The following is a 24,665-nucleotide window of genomic DNA, read 5'->3' as shown; positions in this document are numbered from 1 at the left end:
CACTTATTTCATGCATTTGCTTCAGTCAATTATATGTAAACTTTTCAAACTAAATTGTATAACCTGGAATCTATTCAACTAATGATGTAAACAAATAATGATGCAATGGTAAAATTATTCCACCTTAGCTGAAACTGGTCCAAAAAAAAATTCATAAAGGTTCTCATTCTGGCATTCAATAAAAGATTAATAACTTAATAAGTATTGATTTCTTATTGACCCTTCACTAAAATTGCAGAGGGGCTTTTAAAAGGGGTCATCCCAATAATACCATCTTAAACACATATCAAACTAACACCAAAATGTAATTTAATGTAGTGGTGCAAATGAAAGATTGGATTTTATAAAAATTGGTGCAAATGCAATGTGCCCAGTTGAAGTTATATTTCTATTACAAACAATGTTTTCCATTTAATGTATTTGTTAATTTGTTGATTGGTATTTATATAATGTGAAATCAAATTTCATTAAATTCATTAAAGTCTACTAAAATTTTAATTAACCCTTTCCCTGATGAGTCCCGGTTTATCGGGATTCACGCTTAGGACAGCTGACGATGAGTCCTGTTTTACCGGGATCGTAGTGCAAATATAAGTTATCTTTCTTTGATGAATTCCCGGATGAAAGTGTAAACATGGCGCTTCCATTCATTGAAAATCATGTCAAAATCAGAGGACATTTAGGGAATTTACAAGAATTTGAAATGAGGGAACATTTTTTTTGAAAGAATATGGAAGAATTGAAGCAAAACTAGTGTACCTATTTAACATAAAATGTCGTTTTATATACAAAAACCCTTGGAATGGACATCGTTCAGTGTGAGGAATTTGAACAGCCTAAAAAAAAAAAAATTTTGCCGTTTTGGGTTAAAAAATTACGATTTGGGGTCAAAGAGCAGAATTTTGAGAATTTCACCTAGATAATGCAGAAAATTTGAATATTTGATGAAGAAAAAAATATCAAAACATGAACAAAACTGTGAACATGGTGTTAGTGAATGAAATAAATACACAAATAATTACAAACAAGTTTTTATCGACATTTATTATGAAGATCTCCCACTTCAGGAGTAGTAGCCAGGGGAGCCATCGTCTCAGAGTAACTTCTGTCTGGGCAGCAATTGGTGAAAGGGTTAAAGTAAAAATTTGTAAGGGTTCCGCGGAACCCAGTGTCTCGCCTATTTTTGCTGTAAATCGCAGGCTCAACAACAATGAGGAAAAAAATCAACAAAAATATTCCTCTTGTTACTATTTTATGATTGTAAGCAAATCTAAGTCCATTTAAAAGTAAATTACATAAAAAACAGAGTAATCTTTTTACAAACTTTACTTATGGATACAATCTTATGATCATACATAAGCTTTTGTCCAAGTTTGGTACAAACCCAGGATAGTTTAAGAAAGTTATTAAAATTTTAAAAACTTTAACCACAGAGTGAATGTAATGGTTCCCCGCAGAAAAACTAAGTCCATTTAAAAGTAAAATGTGGAAAAAATGGATTTATTTATTTACAAAATTTACTTCTGGATACTATCTTATGATCATAAACAAGCTTCTGTCCAAGTTTGGTACAAACCCAGGATAGTTTAAGAAAGTTATTAAAATTCTAAAAACTTTAACCACAGAGTGAATGTTATGTTTCCCTGCAGAAAAATCTAAGTCCATTTATAAGTAAAATTCGGAAAAAAATGAAATTTTATTTTTACAAAATTTACTTCTGGATATTATCTTATGATCATAAACAAGCTTCTGTCAAAGGTTGGCAGAAATCCAGTATAGTTTAAGAAAGTTATTAAAATTTCAAAAACTTTAACCACAGAGTGAATATTTGTTGACGCCGCCGACGCCGACGGAATGTAGTCTCGCTTAGTCTCGCTTTTTCGACTAAAGTCGAAGGCTCGACAAAAATGTTTAATCGTCTTTCATATACATGTATTGTAAATCTATATAGATTGTCTCTTGTTGTTACTTGTGTATTTATTAGGTTATATTTTGAATGTATTATAACAACCAACAAGTGATGAAGTGTAAATTTGAGAGAAAGGCAAACATCACTACTAAGTTGTGAAAACAGATTTTTTTGTTTATAAAATAAATATTTTTACACCATTTTAAATCATTGTAAGACCTGTGATTGGTAATGACAACCATAACACAGTCAAACATGTTTCGCTCTTCATTTATACTTCAACATTGACATTTTTATCTGAAAGATGCTGTAACATTTTTTTTTTGTTATAAACTGTAATATTTGTTTTAAGTTACTAATTTATTAATTCCAACAATAAAGCAAAGCAGGGTATTAATCAAATTTGGAGGATGATTTGGATATATTTTGTGATCCCACAATACATCATAGGAACTCACAAAATTTCATAATAATAAAGCTTTATTTAGAGTCGGTATAAGCAAGCAATTACAAACATAAGCATGATAAGCTCTGGAATTCAAAATACTCTTGACAATAAAAATGTGAGATTGTGAAAAAAAAAATATATCCAAAGCACTCACCATGTGGGTGAACAAGTTGCTGGTGTAGGTAAGATTGTGTAGACAGATGGAATCAGATTACAGTCATCAATCAATCAATCAATTAAGTACATGTTTGTACACACTTGTTTCATGTATGTATCAGATACTGTGTACACTCCAATCAATGAAAGTACAATGGAATTTCAAAGATTAAGTATTGACAGACTGATAAATAGCGTTTTTCATTTTTTTTTAAACCAAGGGTGACGCAATGACTTTTCGGTCTGTTTACTCTTCATGAATGGAATCGTGACAACAGCTTGACATCAAAACAAAATATCCACACACAAAAAATAAACAATAACAACTATCTATACTCTTTCAAACATAAAACCGACATTAAGCGAAACTCAATTTGACTTTTAATTTTGATAAATTATTACGTATTGGCATTCTTAACTGCATTATTTTAATGTAAACACGTGCCACGTTGTTTTGATTCTCCATGGTTGAGAGCACAAAAGAGAAACCCATGTTTCGTGAATTTCTTCCCTGTAAATAAACACTTCAGGTTTTAAATTTTGGTTCTACTTACTAAAAGATCGACTTGAGCTTCATTGTCATCTATAATTTCATCCCCGTTACTTTCTTCTAGTGTACGTCTGCTGTTAGAATCGTTGGTGCCGTGAGACGACATGATGTTTTTACCGCGAAATCGGACCTTTTACGGACGTTGCCGAACGAACACATGCGAATGCTCTGCATATGTCTCCTTTTTAGGAGCACCACTATGCTCTGTTTATAATACTAGGCATTTGTCTCTGAAAGTACAGTTGTTATTGTTTGCAACTGAGCAACCTGTGTCTAAATAAATGAATTGATTAATGAAATAGAGATTTCTTTTAGACTTGCATACAAATCTATTAGGAAATATTTATTTGCACTGTGAACAATATATCTATTTATCTCCTGATTTGCACAAACACATTCACTTTAATAAATTGTTATATCTCATGATCTGACATAATTATATATATACAAACAATAAAACAGAATATTATATAGATCCAAAATTCAAGATGTGTATATACCAATAGGGTAACATTGGCTTTCAAAAATTAACAAATAATTGAAGAAATCACAACAAATAGTGCTCAGTGTATTGTTAATATCGGGTGGGTCATTAGTATATGTTTCCTCAGATAGCATTTTCTTTGTATACACTGCCAGAATGTAGACTTTTCATTTAATTATTTTTTAATACAATAAAAAGTATGGGTCACCATACTACTTTTCAAGCTAGAAGAGATATGGCGGGACCGACCTTGTTGTCTTGCTAAAAATAAACATCAATCCTTTATTTAAAAAAAATAATTATTTGAGTGGTCTCCCCTTAATTGGGCATTAGGTTCGTTGACAATTTGAGTCAAACAAATACAGACATTTGATATTTGATAAATCAATGTATTTAATGCAATAAATCATTATTTTCTATATTCTTTTTTACTGTCTCAGCCAGGTTTTTGCCTATCTGTCTCAAATTTTGCAGATTTAAGCAAAGAACTAGACCGAATATGAACTGCTTTTTAACAATCCAAAACTTTACATAATTTGTCCATGTTGAACACCGACCGTGCAAGGGCTGTATAGCCAGTCAAGGTCGTTAAAAACTTCCATTTGTTTGCATGTTGAACAGCGAAGATAAGTTCATACACCTTTTCGCTATTATCCTACTCGGCCGGCCGACCCGGCCGCTCGACCTTTTGACGCATACAACAATCACTTTCCATTGTGGCGTCAGATGTTTTGTTTTATGACGTCAAAATTTTATGGGAACCTGTGTGATATCCAGTAATGGCGAACAAATAGCGATAAGGTGTATTGTGTATTGTCTTATCACCAAAAAATGCATTCTTCGTACAATTTCCGATTTCTACTTCTTGGATTATATATATAAAAAAAAGTACCCAGTCACATTGATACATCTCCTTCTGATTATTAGTATTCCATGATTGTAATGATTCATGTAATCCGACAAAATAGCGTCCATTTCTACAGTATATTGTTCGAAGGCTTTCTGTCTGAACTCGAACGTCATCAATTGAGTGCAAATGAATTCGCTACCTTCACCAACGGCAGTCGCTTTAGATGCAATGTCTCGAAAACAGCACGTAAATATTTATGTCTTACCCTATCTGTCATTTTATAGGTTTATTGCAGCTTCTTAATTTAAAGATATTGTTTAAAAGGAAAATGTGGTAGCATATAAAACTAAAGTTGTCAAAGAAAGCCAACACTTAGTGTTATAAGTTAAACTCAGTTGAAGTGACTAAGACAGACATTATAAGGACTGATAGAGTGTAAGAAGTGTTCAGTAAAATATTTGTATGCATTACAAACACGCTTCCATGCTATTGGATGAAAACAACACAGAAACAACTCTGAGTGTTAGTTTGACAAAGTCAAGGTTTTGTGTCATGTACGTGACAAAAACTGAATGTCAACAGTAATACAAACCAGTATACGAATCATTCAAATTCATCTTTTTTGACAGATGGCACTATATCTACTCAGTAAATAATATCTCAAGGCCACCATTAGTATCTGTATTTTTGGTAAAAAGATTTTATACATCATTTTAATAACTGAAATTAATATTCTAAAACATTTGAACACTGCAGAAAAGCAAGAAGACATAATGACCAGGATCGTCATGTTCAACTGTTGTCGTCCAACCATCGCCAGTCTTGTCCAACCATCAAGTCATTGAATCATATCTGATGATTTATTGCTCAGAAAAAGGTTTTGTACTAAACAAGTAATATGTGATGACTTTGCTTTTGAATAAAGACATGAATTACGTACTATTATAAAACGGAAGTTTAATATAGAAATCATAATAACAATAACAATCAATCAATTAATCAATCAATCAAAGGAGGATCACCACAGTATGGAAAATTTGGACAAACATTTATGTGTAGATCGCCAACTTTATATTGTAGTCAATATAAAAAAGAAGATGTGGTATGATTGCCAATGAGACAACTATCCACCAAAAAGACACAGACATTAACAACTTTAGGTCAACAGTACGGCCTTCAACAATAAGCAATAAGCCCATACCCCATAGTCAGCTATAAAAGGCCCCGATAAGACAATGTAAAACAATTCAATTAAAGGAGACAACTAACGGTCTTATTTATGTAAATAAATTAACTTTGTTGTGCTGACATGAATTATCATTGATATGGTTATATTCATGAATTACCTGTTTACAAAATTTAGAATTTTTGAAATACTAAGGCTTTTCTACCACAGACATAGATTACCTTAGCTGTATTTCGCAAAACTTTTAGGAATTTTGGTCCTCAATGCTCTTCAACATCGTACTTTGTTTGGCCTTTTTAACTTTTTTGGATTCGAGCGTCACTGATGAGTCTTTTGTAGACGAAACGCGCGTCTGGCGTATATACAAAATTTAGTCCTGGTATGATATCTATGATGAGTTTGTTTGAATAGGTTATTACACAAAGGAAGTGCTCACCTTTAAAAGACTTCCCCCGGAAGAGAGACACTATCTGACTGTTGTAATAGTGTTAAGATAACTTAAATAAAACCAATAAGGAAATAAAATCTGAAACGGTACTGGTGAGGGGTAGTCAACATTTGACTAGATCGTTCAATTCAAACCTTCTTTTGTCGACTTTCACATAAGAATTACACAGGTAAATGCAAAAGGGGAAATAAGACGGGAGAAAACACTAACCACTACACCATAGCGCGGGGGTGCAGCCATAACAGTGCATTTTGCAACAAACCGTACACCACTACCTTGGCTAAGCGATTACGACATCATCCTTATAGCCACCAAAGTAACTTCAAAACGACGACGATTAGTAAGAAGACTCATAAACATGTGTTCGAAAGCAAATACCGAATGCATGTTCAGCGACCTGGAACAGTACTCAAAGACCATACAAGAAAGAAAAGCAACCTTACAATTCAATACGTTGTGGAACGAATTTTAATCTGTTTGTACAACTACTATCAACAAACATATAACATCAACATACACATCTGCTAGATACAGCCATCCTTGTTACAACCGTAACTTCTAAAAGCATAGTAGGGGGGAAAGGGGAGCTCATAAGAAGGCAAAGACAATCCAAAACAAAAGCAGACTGGGATCGATACCATAGAGCCCAACAAGAAAGTAAAGATACATGCTGGAAACCTTCAACAACAACGTCCATAACATAGTATCAGACAAAAAAACCAACAAGGAAATTTATCATTTCATCAAATTGTCAAAAGCAAAACAATCAAACCTGATAACACTGGTATTGCCCCACTACAAGGGCACATTATTCAACACCATCAGAAAAGCGAAAATGCTGAACCGCCAATTTTTAATAATCTTCAACAAAGTAAAATGGAATAGTATGCCGCACCTTGGAGAATCACAACAAAGCAAAGCATCACACATTAAGTCACGTGAGAGAATGGTGTACTAAAACTACTAAAAGGATCGAATCCTCACAAAGCTAGTCGTAGACAAAAAATCAACCATGTTCCTGAAGACTACAGCCGAGCGACAGATTCACACCAACTTTAACAATACTGTTCCAGACATCATGCAATTAATCAATGAACAGCCCCAGACTGGAAGCTAGCAATCGCCACTTCAATAAATATATATAAAAAAGAGATAAATCAAAGGCTTCCAACTATAACCATGTATCACTGACATCATAGATGTAAGAATATAAAGGTGCAAATGTACAAAGTACTGCCTTCAACATGGAGCCAATACCAAACAGCTAACTATAAAGGGTCCATTACATGTCTAGTGTAAACCATTCAAACAGAAAAAACAACGGGTCTAATGTATATAAAAACGAGAAACACTAATGAATCACACCACTAGACATCAGGTTACTGACTGATGACAGCTGCATTTGCAGATGGCTTAAACGTTTTAATAGTCGCCAACCTACACCTTCACTTGAAACAATAGTGTAACATCACAGCAAGATCAGTTTGCTGTAAAGTTGTAGAGCACGTCATTTACAGCCAATCCACCAACCAACTATAGAGGACAATAACATACTAGCCGACCAACAGTTCCGTTTCAGAAAAAAAAAAACCGTTCATGAATGGAAGAGACAGTTCATCAACATGGATTACGAGGGCATGTCATCTTAGCCAGCTGGTGTAACATCTGGAGTGCAACAGGCAATTACAGTCTTCCTTTTCTTGTCTATATACTAATAAATAATAAACCATTAAAGTTCCAGTGACCATATTATTTGCAGACGATTGCCTAGACCTATTCAGAGATCAGAAAATGCCAATATATTACAAGAAGATTTTGGGCAACTGAAGCAGTAGGAGAAAGACTGAGTGATGAGCTACACACTAGAAATGTGAAGTCATCCGCATAACCAGTCATTAAATCTATACAACAAAGTGCATCCAGATTTTTAATGCATGAATGACTAAAGGAGAGATAGCAGTGTAACATCGATCCTCCAACAAATAGTCTACAGATATAGGAAGATGTGGTGTGAGTGCCAATGAGACAACTCTCCATCCAAATAACAATTTATAAAAGTAAACTATTACTTCAGAAAGCCTACAGTAACGTAAAAACAAGGCCAGCTGCACCATGATAATTCGAGTCATCTACCAACTGCTTAAGTATCATCACTATTGATACAGGCGTTACCTAACAACCAGGGGACACACACATAAATTTCAGTAAGCAGTTTGCTCTACCAGCAGCTACCTTGACTCATTATTCCCCGCTGGTATGGTCGATCCTGAGGAACTCCCTGTCACATATCATGGTCGCAGGTGATTCTTATCGACTCCTTCAAGGAGAGAATCAACATGTTCAGGTTTAAAGGACCAACTTGTTTTAATCCTTGGTCTTACACAAGTCCAATTGTGCGATAATGTTCCAAGCTAATAATGTATAACACATTTAAACACTGATTGAAACTAGGGTCGCACTCCACAAAGTTTCTACTGAATGAAATATTTCCTTGATGTTTGTGTTGCTCAATATTTAGTTTTCTATGTTGTGTTTTGTACATTATTTTGGTTGTTTTTCTATTTGTTTGTCACATTTTTATTGCCAAGCATCTTTTCCACATTATTTATCTTTGAAACCTCTGAATAGGAAAATGCCATTCAATAAATTGTATCCCATCAAAACTTCTAAATGAGGGGTTTTCATAGGAAACGGCATAAAACGTAATATCAAATTATTGTAAATGTCATTTCCTCAAATGAGTTTGCCTTGCATACTTCTACAAAAAGCGCTTCATGTAGAAACTGTAAAGATGGTTTCTGTTTCAAATGTCATATTTATAAATCTATTTTTGTAAATTCAATCAACTAATAAAGTGCCGGAAAAAAAACCAAGCACCAAATTATGCTACTAATGAACTTAGAAGCAAACATGATTTTTACTGAGTGCAATATACATTCTATTCATAGTACCAATTCAGTTATGTATTGACAGAAATTCAAACTAAATGTGTTTGTGTGGACTACAGGACACTAAATTATTATCTGCAAAGGATGCATATCCACTTCTTACAGTAGTATACCTTTTTGATTTTAGAGCTCCTCATGTGTTTGGATATTAAAATATGCTTGTATTTTTTAAATATCTGGATTAAAACATTCCTGGTTTAAGTAAATTCAGAAAAGCACCTTAGACACATTAAATTTATAAAGTGTTCTTTTCATTTAGCAGCAAGGAAGACATTGTGACTTAGTAGTCTAAGAAGTCAAACCACTGTTTCACTAGCCTATAAACACTGATGTTGTGAGTTTGAAACCCACAATTGACAAGGACTTCAGTTTTCCTACCAAATGTCATGATTTTTGCTGACTTCCTTCACCAACCACCATTGAGTCACAACCTTGTCATATATACATATATATATGTGGGAAGCTGATAGTGCAGAGCCTTGTATTTTTTTAAATTATTTATGAAGTAACTGGCTGACACATTGATTCTTGGAAATCATATGAAATTTAAAATTATATTCCTAACTTGCTAAGTTTTACTTTAGGTAGCACTCCACAGTTAGAAAATAAAATTAAAAATGAGCCCCAAAATGTTTTCTCATCTCCTATTCCTGGATTTCTAATACATTAACCTAACTGTTTGTGTTGCACATGTGCATATGTATGTAATCAGTATCTTCCATAGATTCAATTTTCCAAAGTTAAAAGGGTGAAAATTAATTCCTTTTATGTGTATCCATGGCAACATTCAGCATTTATTTACCATAAAATATTGCAAAAAGGGGGGTGAACATGTCATATATCCCCCCAAAATTGGGATCAAACTAGAATTTCAATGACTTTGAGTGATACCTTTTTAGAAACTGTTTTCTCAAATAAAAAATGGGTGTCTTTCGCCTCATTTTTTCGTAAAATCCAATCACAAAGTTCGTGCGATAAAAAGTTGGAAAAAAACATTACAATAATTGCCGGACCAATGTATGGTATGGACATGCAAATACGGACTGTCATACAGAAAACAGCCTATATTACATACATTACATAACCTTGATGTTCATATAAACCCAATACAAAGGCTATTTTAATACTCAGCTATCCAAAAATGAATTTTATTGCACACTAGCTCTCATATTTAAAAAATCCACAGGGGCCAAAATGCGAAACTACACACCTAACTGTGGAGTGCTACCTTAAGGTGAAATTTTTCCCCTCCTGCCTCAACTTTTTTATGTTTTCTGTGTTCTACTAGTTGTTACGATGAAAATGGTACCTTAGTTTTTAAAATTGGTTCAGTAATAAAGATTTTATGAAGGTTAGCAGTTGGTGTTGAAACGCGACAAAAAGTGATTTTAAAATAAATGCTGGATCAAAGTGAAAAACTTCAAGTCTGTCTCATTTTTGGGGTAAATTTCTAAAACTTTTCTCTTTTTTTTATTTGAAATTATAAAATTACCTTAAAAGAGGACAAATTGTACAAGCTTTAGGTGTTTGAAAGAACTTATAGGTAATTTTTGCTGTAAATAGCATACCTAACCTTGGTTTAGAAGCTCTCAAGCAGGGTATAAATTTCTAACAGTACTGGCATCATTAAATTTAATTAATGCCAAATTATGATATAAAATCCTACTAAAAATGTTTATTTGACTTATTCGCATTCAAAAATATAAAGCGATACATTCTGAGATTATCATATAAAGCGCAATCTTTGGTTACAAGGGCAAAGCTAACGGGGTACAAATTTAAGACCGCAACATGTCTAAGTGTCAAAATGTGTATATTTGGTTGCTAAGGACAGTAAACAATAAAATTAACGTAAATTGCATTCCTGGCAGTTTTTTTACCTTCAGAACTAAAACAAGAACATAAAAGACTAAAGATTTGTGGTCAATTTTAACTTTAAAAGTGCATTTCTGTGCTTTCTGATGTGCTATAAGGTAGCACTCCACAGTTAGAAAATAAAATTAAAAATGAGCCCCAAAATGTTTTATCATCTCCTATTCCTGGATTTCTAATACATTAACCTAACTGTTTGTGTTGCACATGTGCATATGTATGTAATCAGTATCTTCCATAGATTCAATTTTCCAAAGTTAAAAGAGTGAAAATTAATTTCTTTTATGTGTATCCATGGCAACATTCAGCATTTATTTACCATAAAATATTGCAAAAAGGGGGGTGAACATGTCATATATCCCCCCAAAATTGGGATCAAACTAGAATTTCAATGACTTTGAGTGATACCTTTTTAGAAACTGTTTTCTCAAATAAAAAATGGGTGTCTTTCGCCTCATTTTTTCGTAAAATCCAATCACAAAGTTCGTGCGATAAAAAGTTGGAAAAAAACATTACAATAATTGCCGGACCAATGTATGGTATGGACATGCAAATACGGACTGTCATACAGAAAACAGCCTATATTACATACATTACATAACCTTGATGTTCATATAAACCCAATACAAAGGCTATTTTAATACTCAGCTATCCAAAAATGAATTTTATTGCACACTAGCTCTCATATTTAAAAAATCCACAGGGGCCAAAATGCGAAACTACACACCTAACTGTGGAGTGCTACCTTAAAACAAGTGTATGTGACCTTTCTTGTAATAGGAAATATGTTATCTGATCAAAATCTTTATTATTGTATTCCTATTAAGTAATGGTCTTCTAGTCCATTACTTAGCTGATATTTTTTTTCCCATATGCGTTGACTTTAATTACCAGACATATCTTTAGAACCGATTAATGTTGTCTCTTTGACATATTCCCAATTTCCATTGTCAATTTCAAATACATCAAATTGTATAACAACTGTTAAGGAAAAGATTAATAAACAAATAGGAAGCCATTGAAAATATAAAAAAATTGTAAGGGTTTGGTGGAACCCAGTCGCCTACTCTTTCTGTTAATTGCAGGCTCAACAAAAATGAGAAAATAAATCAATAAAATATTCCTGATATTACTATCTTTTGATTGCAAAAAGCTTCTGTTCAAGTTTGGTAAAAATCCAGGATAGTTTATGAATCTAATAAATGTTTAAAAACTTTAACTGCAGACTGATTGTAATACAAAATGTCCATCTAGATACTAGCTTTTGATCATAAACAAGCTTCTGTCCAAGTTCGGTACAAATCCAAAAAAGTAAAGGAAAGTTATAAAAAAAATTAAAAGTTTAACCACAGAGTGAATGCGTTGTTCCTAGCAGAAAAGTCCATTTAAAAGTAAACTACAGAAAAATGGATTTATTTTTTTACAATATTTACTTCTAGATTCTATCTTATGATCATAAACAAGCTTCTGTTCAAGTTTGGTACCAACCTAGGATAGTTTTAAAAAGTTATAAAAATTTTAAAAACTTTAACCACAGAGTGAATGTAATATTTCCCATCAGAAAAACTAAGTCCATTTATAGGTAAAATACAGAAAAAAATGGGAATTTTATTTTTACAAAATTTACTTCTGGATACTATCTTATGATCATAAACAAGCTTCTGTCCAAGTTTGGTACAAATCCAGGATAGTTATTAAAATTTCAAAAACTTTAACCACAGAGTGAATATTTGTGGAGCCGCTGCAGCCCCCGACACCGACAATGGAATGTAGGATCGCTTAGTCTCGCTTTTTCCACTAAAGTGGAAGGCTCTACAAAAATAATATCATGGCTCTAAAGTTTAAGTAATAGGGTTTACAAAAATATTATCATATTAGAAACATAGATAATAATATTGGTCAAACAATTAGGTGTTAAACCACAGAAATGCGTTTATAAAATATGGATGTTAAAAACAACATTCTTTAACTATGAAATCTTAAATCCAAAAGCAGATTGATTTCTTCCAAAGAAAAAAAAAAATTTGTATCCACAAATAATGGCCTGCCATGATAGTCTTCTGACCTATTTTATTGATATCGATTCAAACAAAACAATTTTAATAATTTTTTTATATAAATTAGTTCATAATTCGGTAGTTTAACAATATTACCTTTTCACTGTGAATGAAAAGTAATGCCATCATTAGGATTCAAATTCTGATCAAATTTAAATCAGTTTTAATCATTATGATATATTTATGAGTCATCACAATGAATGAGAATCACCTCACTCAATTAGTTGTAACTTGGATATTCTCTAACACATAACACGTCTATAGTTTCTCTAAGTTCTCTGATTATATAATTTATCTGTTTTCCTGAAGGATTTGTGTTTGTTGCCACTTATTTTTTCACTGGTCCTTTTGTCATAATTTACTGGTCGCAGGTTTATTTAATTCAACTACTATTTTTCCTATGCTCTTTTGAGAATACAAATACTGAAAAAGAAAAGAATAAATAAAAATCAAGATATTCAAACAACCGAAATATAACTCAAAACTTTACTGAGGTCAAATATGTCAAAGGGAGTCATAAAAACTCACATAACAACAAACTTTTGATGAATCAAAATAATAAATAAAAACATTGGTAACAGTAAGACAAAGCCACAAAGCTTTTTTTGTCATAAAACTTGACTCAATACTTAAGGAGTATAATTTGTGCTCAAAACACAAAATCCAGTATCTTGATTGGTTGATTGGAGTATTGTCTTAACATCCACTCCTTTTCATTAGAATTATTTATAATTTAGGATTCTTAAATAAATCTAAAATTCTTTACTATAATAAGGTTTTATTCATACAAATAAAATGTAGATGCTCTATTAATGTCTTTATCTTCATCTATCTACCACACTTAACTTCAACATAAAATATTAACCGTTTCATTGATAGATTTACAGGTCTCGTCCAAACAATGAATCCTTGATAACACTTTCATTGTTTAAAACATAAACATCTACTAATTAATCATAGTTCACTACTATGAATAGAACTGACGTTTTTTTTTTGTTGCACTTCAGTGTAACTGTTGATCCATTGTTTTCCTTGTTTATATTTCCTAACCCATATTTGTAAACCCTCAATTGATTACTGACTTTTGAACAGTGGTATACTACTGTTGCCTTTATTTATCAATGTTTGTAAAATGTTTCACCCTCAACAACATCAACTATACTACTAATTTTTGTAAAATTATTTGCTTTCTTACCTCGACAGCATCCACTATTTTATCTATGCCAATAAAAGGTCCCTTCGGAGAGTTCTCTCCCATATCTATAACACTTTGTAATTCTTTTCTGTCTATCATGTCAGCCATTTTGGAAACATATGGTACCCAGTCCCTGACAAAGTGGTTTAGGAAGAATCCTCTGATACTTGCTGACTTCGTAAGTAACTAAAATAAAACACTCAAAATGAGAATAGTCTATTTAAAGCACTTATTTGCAATATTGAGTCAATCTCACAAATTGGCATACAAAATAATGAATGAATATTTTAATAAATTAGAAAATTCCTCATTTTCATTTTGTTTCAAAAATATTTTCCTTGATGGAGTCCATTATATTTAATAAGTGCATATATACTTAAACTCCTAATTACAAGTTTAAGGATTGGGACATAGATACTTGTCTCAATTTTTGCTTTAACCTATATATTATACTGCAAAGGGGGTATGGTTTTATAATAACTGATTCTTAAATAAAATATTCTGGTCCTCCATTTGATGAAACAAATGTTCAACATGTACAACTTCAATTCCAAAACATCTAACAGACAATATCATGCAATGTAAAAAATGGGAGGGGTATAGAATAACACCAGAAATTATTACTCATAGGGAATTTTTCATATTCAGTGCTGACTATTATCTTAATCAAATATCAATTCATATCTTCCGAACTTAAATCATTTTTTTTTTATATAATTGCAGATATTATACTAAGGTGCAGTAAGAATAGCATATAACCTTACCCTGATTGGTATTGTTGCTAAAGTTCTGGTAGGTTTAAATCCCTGGTCAGATTCATAATCTGTTATATAACCTATTACTATCAATCTACCTTTGGTCTTTAATCTATGATAATAAAACAAAGAATGGCATTATTTTGAATGTGTTCACTTATAAATGTAATTGAAAATGTATTTCAATTCTACAAGGTGTGTGGCTTTTCTATATACTCCCTTCAAAGACTTTTTTTGGCATTGATGTTTCTTTTCCAATGAACAATGCTTATACAATAATCAAACATGTAATATATCTCAACTATATCTGTCAATTGTATAAAGAAATAAATGGAAAATGTGTCCAAGAGACACAGATGATGCACCCACTCTCACATAGCGTAATAAGGGACATAACTAGAGAACTGCAAAAGTGATGGTACTTATATTCAAACTTGAATGTTATTTTGTTGTAATAAGCATTTTGTATAACTGTCATAACCTTAAGTTAAGGCAAATAAAAGTTAAAGAACAGAAACTAATTTCAGAATGTACATACAGAGGTGCAGATGTAAGAAGGGCAACACTTAACCTCTGCCATGGCAGGGGTATTAAAAACATCTTGTGGAAGAGCAACACTCAACCTCTGCCATGATGGGGGTATTCAAAACATCTTGTGGAATGGCAACACTCAACCTCTGTCATGGCAGGGGTATTAAAAACACCCTTTGGAAGGGCAACACTTAACATCTGCCAAGGCGGGGGTATTAAAAACATCTTGTGATATACATTTGAAGTTAAATTAACATAGATGAAACAGCACATTATAGGCATCTTTTAAACTGGTTCTTATTACATATGTGTTTTTCTTTTTTAATGTTGTTATATAATATTAACTTTTAACAGATTCACTTTCTTCTCATAGTTTGGTATCAATAGAGGACTAGGCTCTTAGCAAAGTGAAAATTCATATCATGCAGTGGCAAACTTAACATTGTCATTCATGGTCCTTTTATAGCCGACTATGCAGTATGGGCTTTGCTCATTGTTGAAGGTGACCTATAGTTGTTAATTTCTGTGTCATTTGGTCTCTTGTGGAGAGTTGTCTCATTGGCAATCATACCTTATATTCTTTTTTATAAGCATACTTAAAGTGAAAATATGGTATGTCTTTACCCGTTTAAACAAGTTTCAAACATTTCTCCTCCTATTGACTCATACACAACATCTACTCCATTCTTAAATAGAAATGTCATATTGAAATGCCAAACAATAGAATATTGAAAATTATAATTCTGCTTCAGGCTTGTTAAGTTACAAAAGTTAAATTTCAATTTGATTTGAGTTACCACATAACTTAAATTTTTTTTCAATTTCATTATTACTTTTACTGGAATGTATGAAACTGATAGCTATTCCATTGATGTGAAGCAAATATAAAAATTCATCAACCAAGGGCAATAACTCATTTTTTTTTAAGATTTGAAATTAGATATATTAAGCAATGATAATTTAAACTTCTAGAACTCTATAAAAGAAAGGTGAAAATAATTTTCTTTTGCAGGTGTTAGAAAAACATTTGAAACAGTAACTGTCCATACAGCTGTTGTATTCAGACTTTGATTGTAAGAGAGATGCAATTATACCTTTGAGGTTAAACAAAACATCCAATTTGACAAACATGACAATTTGGTGCCATCAGTAGATCAACCTTTTTTTTTTAAAATTTTAATCCCTTTATATTTGTACTATAACACATTATTTTAACATAACATAACATTGACATTTCTTTACCTTATATTCTGTTTTCAGCACTGTTTTTAGATTTTCTTTCTTATAATTAACAGGTCTATCACAACCAATTTTCTGAAACAAGAAATGTATTATCATAAAACGTTTATAAAAAAAGAGTAGAGTAAGCATAACGGCACTTTAAAGACTATTTTCCATGTATTTTTCATTACCAAGAGACATTTCTTCTACACAATTATCAAGCAGAATTCTGCCTGGTGAATCACAGTGACAAACTCAACAAAAGTGTAACTGATGCATTTTGGCATTTACCAATATGAATAAATTGAAATATCATCTTTAATTTGGTTTATAAACATGAATAATCATGTTAACAATACTTAAGTAGAACTGTTTTGTCCAAAATTGTACAGTTTCCGCAAAAAGAGGCTGATAATCTTAATTTACATATAAATATTTATATTGTTAAAGTTTTGGAGCTTCTGGATCTCACTCCCAACAGTTTACTACATAAGAGTAAATATTATATTAAAAAAATAGTCATGGGAATACTTGATTATATATAAAAGAATCGAAAATTAATATTTTTAATGATGTAAGAAGTATTAATAACCAAAAAAATAAACTTTGTACATTTCGTTTATTCAAAACAAATTTCAATTTTGAACCCTATTTAAACCTGCTAAACTTTAAACAAAGGCAGGCATTAACAAAACTAAGAATTGGGGACCATCAACTTTCAATTGAAACAGGGAGGCACAAAAACATCCCAGCTCATGAGCGTATTTGTAAACTTTGTGAGGAGGAGGTAGAAGATGAGATCCACTTTCTCCTATAATGCAAAAAATTAGAAACATACAGAATAACATTTATTAAAGAACTTTGTATTTCTTATCCTAATCTAAAGAAATGTAACGATGAAAATATGTTTATACGGCTAATGGGTTGTGAGAATATAGAAGTTCTAAAACACCTATATAATTTAATAATCAGTCTCTGGAATGAGAGGGATAAGTTGATAAAATGTAAATGATGCCAATTTGCTGACCCAGTGAATCATTTATAGACCAAATTTAAATTTTGTGGCACGAATGGTATTCATAAACAGTTGAATAACATTTTTACATGTTGAATATATGCATATATAAATAACTGCGGTTTTAATTTTGCTTTTGTGATTATTTTCTTTGTCCTATATTTTGTCATTTGTATATTATTAAGAATTAATAATACTCATTGTAATAAATTGTTTGTAATTATACTGCTCTTTTAGGGCGTCCTTGATTGACAATAAAAATATTGTATTGTATTGTATTGTATTGTGTATAAATAAAATGTTGAAATATAGTGCAAAGACGAATTAAAAGTTTAAAATAAAAAGTAAAATTTCATGCAAAAGTTTTATGAAATATTGTTTCCTGTTAGTATTTGTTATTGATATCTTATGCCGTACCTTTAAAAATTGCACTTTATCATCTGTGGAACATGTTCCTATGACATGACATCCAGCTCTCTTGGCCCATTGTACCTGCAAAGGGAGATAATCACAATATAGATCAATGTACGTATAAATATTTTCATGTATTTACATCTTGCATATTGAAGTTTAATGAAAACTAAATATAGTTTTTCTATTACCACTCTCAGATGGGACACTAACTATGTGCTAAGTTGAAGGGATGAGCCTTTGCGTCAATATTCTAATCTTCTATAAAAAGGTGAGAAAGGTAGCTGATTATATTGTAAGTATTTGAAACTACTGTATATGTCTTTTCAAATCTCTTTTCACTCCATGAAATAGACTAATCTCAAACTAAAAAAACTTTTGAAAAATACTTCAGATGAATTTGTTTGTTTTTGTTCTCAATTGTGTCATGTTTCAGTTTATTTTCAAAAGTTTTGACTCTGAATTATTTTTCATCAAAAAGGTAAGTCATACATATAAAATGTAAGTGTACTACTTTAAACTACTCACAGCAAACTGTCCAGTGCCTCCTGCAGCAGCTGAAATAAAATATATATTTTTATATCCTTTTCAAATCATGTTGACATTACAAAAAAGAAGATGTGGTATGATTGCCAATGAGACAACTATCCACAAAATACCAAAATGACACAAACATTAACAACTATAGGTCACCGTACGGCCTTCAACAATGAGCAAAGCCCATACGGCATAGTCAGCATTATTGGTCCTTTCTGATACTTCTCATGTAACTAAAATTGATACAGTAGTTAATGTCATACAAAAATGCAATTTAAAAAGGTAAAGCATTATGGTTATTCTAAATAATCCTGATGATCAGGGCTAAGGTAATTTAAGAAAAATAATTTTGTTACTGTCAATTAGATGATTCTCAAAAATTCAGCATTTCAACATTTTCAATGTAACCAGTTTTAAATTGTATCATGTATGATGTAATTCATAAATAATTGCTTCTATTAATTTGAATAAGGAAACCGGTATGTATCTCAAAAATAACTTGAATTCTGATGTCTGATACGTATATCTCTTTGCAACTCTTTCTAAAATCTTAATAATAAGTCTCACATTTTAGTTATTACAAAGGCTCATAATAATTTATAGATTTACGATATTTAAATACCTGTAACAAGAACTGTTTCTCCAGCTTTTAACTCTCCATACTGGAATAAAAGAAAATATATCATTCAATCGTGACAAATGAATGCAGTTTGACCTTTATTAACAGTGGTTTAAGTTGATTAATTAAAATGGAATGTTCAAACAATTGTTGATAATCGATATATTTAAATTCTCCAAAGAAAGTATTTATATTTGCTGTGGATTCATTATTAGTTGGAAACCAATTTTCATGGATTTCGTGGGTACAGGTAAACCACAAAATTAAATGTTCAACGAATAACATATTTCATATAGGCTAGTATGTAGACCTAGTAAAAACCATGAAAATAAATGAATCTACAGTATATGAGCAGGCAATGAACATTTGAACAAATCTGACATACTTTTTTAGCTCACTTGTTTACTTCCTATAATGTGTTTTCCGGACTAGTCTTACCTAGGATCCATGTATGGATTTATTCTTTTGGGTACTTTTTTACTTTATTGCACATTCAAATACACTGTTTATCTTTACAAGAAAAATCAACCTAAATTAGTAGCTCACAAATAGTAATGAATTAGTTAAAGTTATAACTATGTTATCATGTATAAGAAGTTTGATATGAGGATAACAGGAGCACTTACTAATTGTAAAAGGGGAGATAATCAACTATTATGACTGATTTAACAAAAGTTAACTCTACTCGCATGCCCGTAGGAGGATACAGGGGGCCATTACAGCCCCCACCCTTTCATGAAGACAGTTTGGTTGGTTATATAGGGAATCACTGAAGCATGACAGAAGTGGGGCCCCCTTATGAAAAGGTTCTGGATCCACCACTGATACCCCACATCACCTATATGATTAGGACATGATTAAGTGACTTGATGGCATAGTATTTTCTGTTAACTTAAGGTATGATTCTTTTTTGTTGTAAACTCACAGTTCTCCACAAATTCTAGTCTATTTTTAGTACATTTGACCTTGACCTTAAACAATGAAGGAAAAATCAAAAGGATCTTCTGCTCATAAATTGTGACGAATTATCCTAGTGAGGTTAATATCCCATATGTAGTATTTGATTTAGCACCCCTAAAATACACTATGCATGAGAAGTAATCTTATTTAAAGTTTTTGCGTTTATCCTAAAAGAATGATCACTTACAGACTGACATTTCTAAGCTATAAAAGCCCCGTTGTTTTTTTACCTTATCTAAAGCAATGGCAGCAGTGGCTCCACTAACTTGTAAAGGGAGATAATCAGCTGACACTCTTGGTAATTTAAGCAAATTTCTCTCTGGGATATTCTGAAAAATGAGTAATGAAATGATTGAATATTATTTTAACTTGTTTGTCAAAAGATTGCAACAGTAAAAATTTGGCATTAATCATTTTCCGGAACTATAACAAATAATTGCTCATTAGACTTCCTAGATAAAAGAGTGGTACATTTAAATCTTACATTCATAACAGTAAACAAGTTTTAATAAAACAGTATCTACCTATCTAAACAATCTTCTTTCATATTTTTTCAGCTATAAATGAAATAATTTACTATTGATTTTGTTCTGTTTTACAAATGCATTATTTTTTTTAAAACACAACTTCAAATTAATTTTACTTCCCATTCATGTAGTTGTAAATGCATGCATCTGATGTCCAGTAGTTATTGTTTGTTGATGTGGTTCCTAAGTGTTTTTCTTTTTTATATATATAGGTGAGACTGTTGGTTTTCCTGTTTGAATGGTTTAATTAATTTTTTTGGACTCTTTATAGCTGACTGTTCAGTGTGAGCCAAAGCTCTGTGTTGAAGACCGTACCTTGACTATAACGGTTTAGTTTTATAAATTGTGATTTGGATGGAGAGTTGTCTCATTGGCACTCATACTACATCATCCTATATCTAATTAATACTCAAACTGAAATAACCATTTTACTTTGTATTCACTAAAAGCACCAAATTGTGAATAAGTTACTGGCTGGCCAATTGTGAGAGAAGCTCCAGGTCCAATGGCTGCCACTTCACCTACAGCCTAGAAAAATAAAGGATTATAGTAAAATATAGTCATCACCTACAGCCTGGAAAATAAAGGATTATAGAAAAATATAGTCATCACCTACAGCCTGGAAAATAAAGGATTATAGAAAAATATAGTCATCACCTACAGCCTGGAAAATAAAGGACTATAGAAAAATATAGTCATCACCTACAACCTGGAAAATAAAAGATTATAGTAAAATGTAGTAATCACCTACAGCTTGAAAAATCAAGGAGTATAGTTAAATATGGTCAACACATACAGCATGCAAAATAACAGATTGCAGTAAAATAAAATCATCAGTACAGCCTGCAAAATGAAGGACAATCTAAAAAGTTATTATTATACATGTACATTGAAGTTAACCCCAAATAATCATATAGACTTCAAATTCATAGAATTATACACCTTATCACAATTTAGTCCAATCGGGAAAAAATAGTCATTTTAAAAACTACCTGTTTGGGTCAAAAGTTAAACAAAACAAAGGTCATCAGTAAAGAGCTGAGAGAGGAAAACATTTAGAAAGAGATCTCAAGAAAATTTGATAGAGAATGATCCACTTTTACAAAAAAGTATTTTGTTTGAAGTGTTTACGATGGTTTAAACAGGTCTCATCAAAAAGTATTATGAATGGTGCATTGTTTAAACAGGGTCCCAGATAGTTTCAACTCATAAACTGAATGAAAAAGTTGTGTAATTTAAAATCTAACACTAAATGGATGTAGCGATTTAATAGGTGTATCAAACACTAGTTTTTGGTCAGACAATCTTAAAATGACAACTCATACATGTATGGCACTTAACAGTTTTTGAAAAGAAAACAAAAGAAAGATATGTTTATTACAACAGTGAACACAAATTTAGTTTTATCTTTACAAACCTCAAATCCACAATCAAAGGGAGGTTTCACAGTTGTATCATATCTGCCTGCAGTGTAGTTTATATCTGATGCATTTATTCCAACAAATCTATAAATAAAAAATGTAAAACATGAACACATAAGGCTCCTGGAATTCAAATTTTCACTGAATTAACGAAATTGATACAAGCTTTTATATATCACAATGAGGTGAGGGTTTGGATCATTGTTGAAGGTCATACACTACAGTATATTAAAGTTGTTAACTTCTATGCCATTTGGTCTATGTTGGGGAGTTGTCTCATTGGCAATCATAACAAAACTTATTATTTTTATAATCAAGATTAACCTTGTTAACAGTTGTGCAATCTCAATGAACAATCCTTTCATGAAAAAAAAAAGATTGACAATGAGATAATAGTTTATCAGGTTGGGAAGATCTCAAACATGGTCAATATCACCATTTCTTAATATAATTTCTCAAATATGGTCTTACAGTTTTTAAAAAAAAATTGGTCCTCTGCTTGAACATGTACAGAGTATTTTTTTTCATCAATTTGGGAATCAGAATATTTTTTAAAGAAAAATACCATGCCCACTCATGCCTTTTAAAGTTCAATGATTGTTCTATTTGAACTTATTATTTTGTTTTAGACAAAAAATATATGTAGAACATTCATCCTGGACATGCATGAACTATTTGCCACTGGATGTTAAAAGAAACCAACAATCAATTCAAATTTAGGACATAGTCTTGGTATAAAGCTGGCATTTACGGTAGCGCCTTTCTCATATTACATTCAATTTTGTTAAATCTTCAATTCTAAAGTTCCGTGTTTTCATGTATTAGTCAGATTTTTAAAACGTGAAGCGCTTAAACGCCATCAATCAAAATGATTTAGTCAAAATATTACACTAGAAGGTATGGGGAAAATCTTAATTCAGAATTATTTTTTTATCGTCTGCTAAATCAGAGTAATTTTTTTCTCTCATCAATTTGGAAATTACAATATTTTTTTTTAAGAAAATACTAGTACAAGGCTTTAGAAATTAATATATTGTTTGTTTCCCCAATCCCGACCCTGCCAAGCAAGGTGTGGGTAGGTAGGTAGGGAAATAATTTTATTTTTTCCAAAAAGCCTGAATAGTATCATAGTATTGGACGATGCTGTAAGCTGAAAAATCTGAAATGAATAAAATAATTTTCGACTTAGTTTTGACAATAAAATTTTATGAGTAGCACCGTTTTTGCAGGGTCGGTCGGGATTTGGGAATCAAACAATATTCTATTTTAGGCCCAAATAAGGAAGGCTTTTTTTAATTTTTGCTTTCATACCTTCTTGCGACATGTCAAAGCAAAAAAAATACAGTATGATCCCCTCCTGTCATTTGAACATGTGAAAGTTTAATGATCTTTCCCTAAACATTTTCCATCTGAACTTATTATTTCATTTTAGACAAAACTATATGAAGGACATTCAGCCTGAATATGCATGAAATATTTGCCACTGGACGTTAAGCAACCAACATTGTTAAACAATCAATCAATATATTCAACATAGTCTTGTTATAAAGCGTTTAAGGAAGTCCAAATAATTATGATGTCTTGGAAGGCTATTTTAAATTTTTGCTTTTACGCCTTCCTGGGACGATGTAATTAGGCGTCCAAGAATAAAAATATTATAGCCTTTCAAGATGTCATTATTATTTCGACTAGCATATAAGGTAGCGCCTTCCTAGTATTATATGGGGTCAGAGTCCCCAATTACGGTAGAAAAATAAAAAAAAAAAAAAATCGGGAAAATTTCCCGAATTTTTCATTGTACTAATGAACTCAAAATCGTTAACTTTTTTTTATGTCATGTTTTGAAATCCCGGACCGGCGCAGAAATCTACAATATACTTCCTTTTTCCGGTCTCGTTATGAATCTTTGAGTAAAATATATATTTATCAGTCTAGTATAAAAAGGAGGGAACGCAATACCAATTTTCATTTTTTTAAATAATTCTTTGATATGAAAAAACGTTACCTGATGAAAGGGTTTCTTTGTTTACATTGCATATGACGTCATAATTTAAATAACGTCACAACTAAAATCCCTAACAACAGAATCAAAATCGGAAACGTTACGGTATTTCCGTTTTATTTTTTTAACAAATTTTAAAGTTACAAAAAATAATGCATACAGACTTCATCCCCATTTACAGGTTATGCCTGCCTCATATTAGAAAAAATCTCAGAGAGTTTCATTGTCAATTGATTTTGTAATGAGATATATGGAAGAGACGTTTTAAATTAAACACCTGTTTTTCACAAGCACTTCACCAGCTCCAGGATTTGGCAAACTTTCTTGCGTAATTTTGACAACATCACGGAATTTCTGACTTATTTTTGTTACAACGAGTTTCCTCATCGTAGAAGGTAGCTGTCTGGATGCCATTTTTTGAAAGTCTAGTTTGCAATATAATTTTATATGCACTTTTTCAGCTAAATTTAGGTTCAAAGTCCGTCTGCAAATTTTGGAGTTATCTGCCCTTGTCCTACTTGCTTACGTTTTAACAAAAAAAGGACAAACATTTTCTTTATATT

General features: G+C 31.6%; 2 protein-coding genes across 3 annotated transcripts in view; both read right to left on the bottom strand.

The window, feature by feature from the left end:
• LOC134682920 (sodium- and chloride-dependent glycine transporter 1-like) overlaps positions 1-3,265 on the bottom strand; it is a 45,866-nt gene extending 42,601 nt beyond the window's left edge. Inside the window, exon 1 of one of the 2 annotated variants that reach the window (XM_063541840.1) lies at positions 3,068-3,265. In XM_063541840.1, coding sequence (XP_063397910.1) covers positions 3,068-3,169 — 102 coding nt within the window. In that variant the 5' untranslated portion in view covers positions 3,170-3,265. Of the gene's footprint in view, positions 1-2,511; positions 2,694-3,067 lie in introns of those variants that run through there. The other variant, XM_063541841.1, reaches the window with a different exon arrangement.
• Positions 3,266-12,874: 9,609 nt separating this feature from the next.
• LOC134682918 (prostaglandin reductase-3-like) lies at positions 12,875-24,629 on the bottom strand. Its single transcript, XM_063541837.1, has 12 exons — positions 24,380-24,629; positions 22,097-22,184; positions 21,112-21,207; positions 20,383-20,481; positions 19,196-19,235; positions 18,565-18,593; positions 18,043-18,117; positions 16,632-16,703; positions 16,014-16,075; positions 14,868-14,970; positions 14,104-14,289; positions 12,875-13,331 (listed from the first exon to the last, which is right to left on the bottom strand). Exons 1-12 carry the CDS (start codon positions 24,514-24,516, stop codon positions 13,260-13,262), a joined length of 1,059 nt encoding a protein of 352 aa, XP_063397907.1. The 5' UTR covers positions 24,517-24,629; the 3' UTR covers positions 12,875-13,259.
• Between the last annotated feature and the right edge of the window lie 36 nt (positions 24,630-24,665).

The sequence above is a fragment of the Mytilus trossulus genome, chromosome 9, assembly GCF_036588685.1.
Source record: "Mytilus trossulus isolate FHL-02 chromosome 9, PNRI_Mtr1.1.1.hap1, whole genome shotgun sequence".
Classification (NCBI taxonomy): domain Eukaryota; kingdom Metazoa; phylum Mollusca; class Bivalvia; order Mytilida; family Mytilidae; genus Mytilus; species Mytilus trossulus.
Note: the sequence above shows the minus strand (reverse complement) of the source record. Positions and strands in the feature narration are given on the sequence as shown.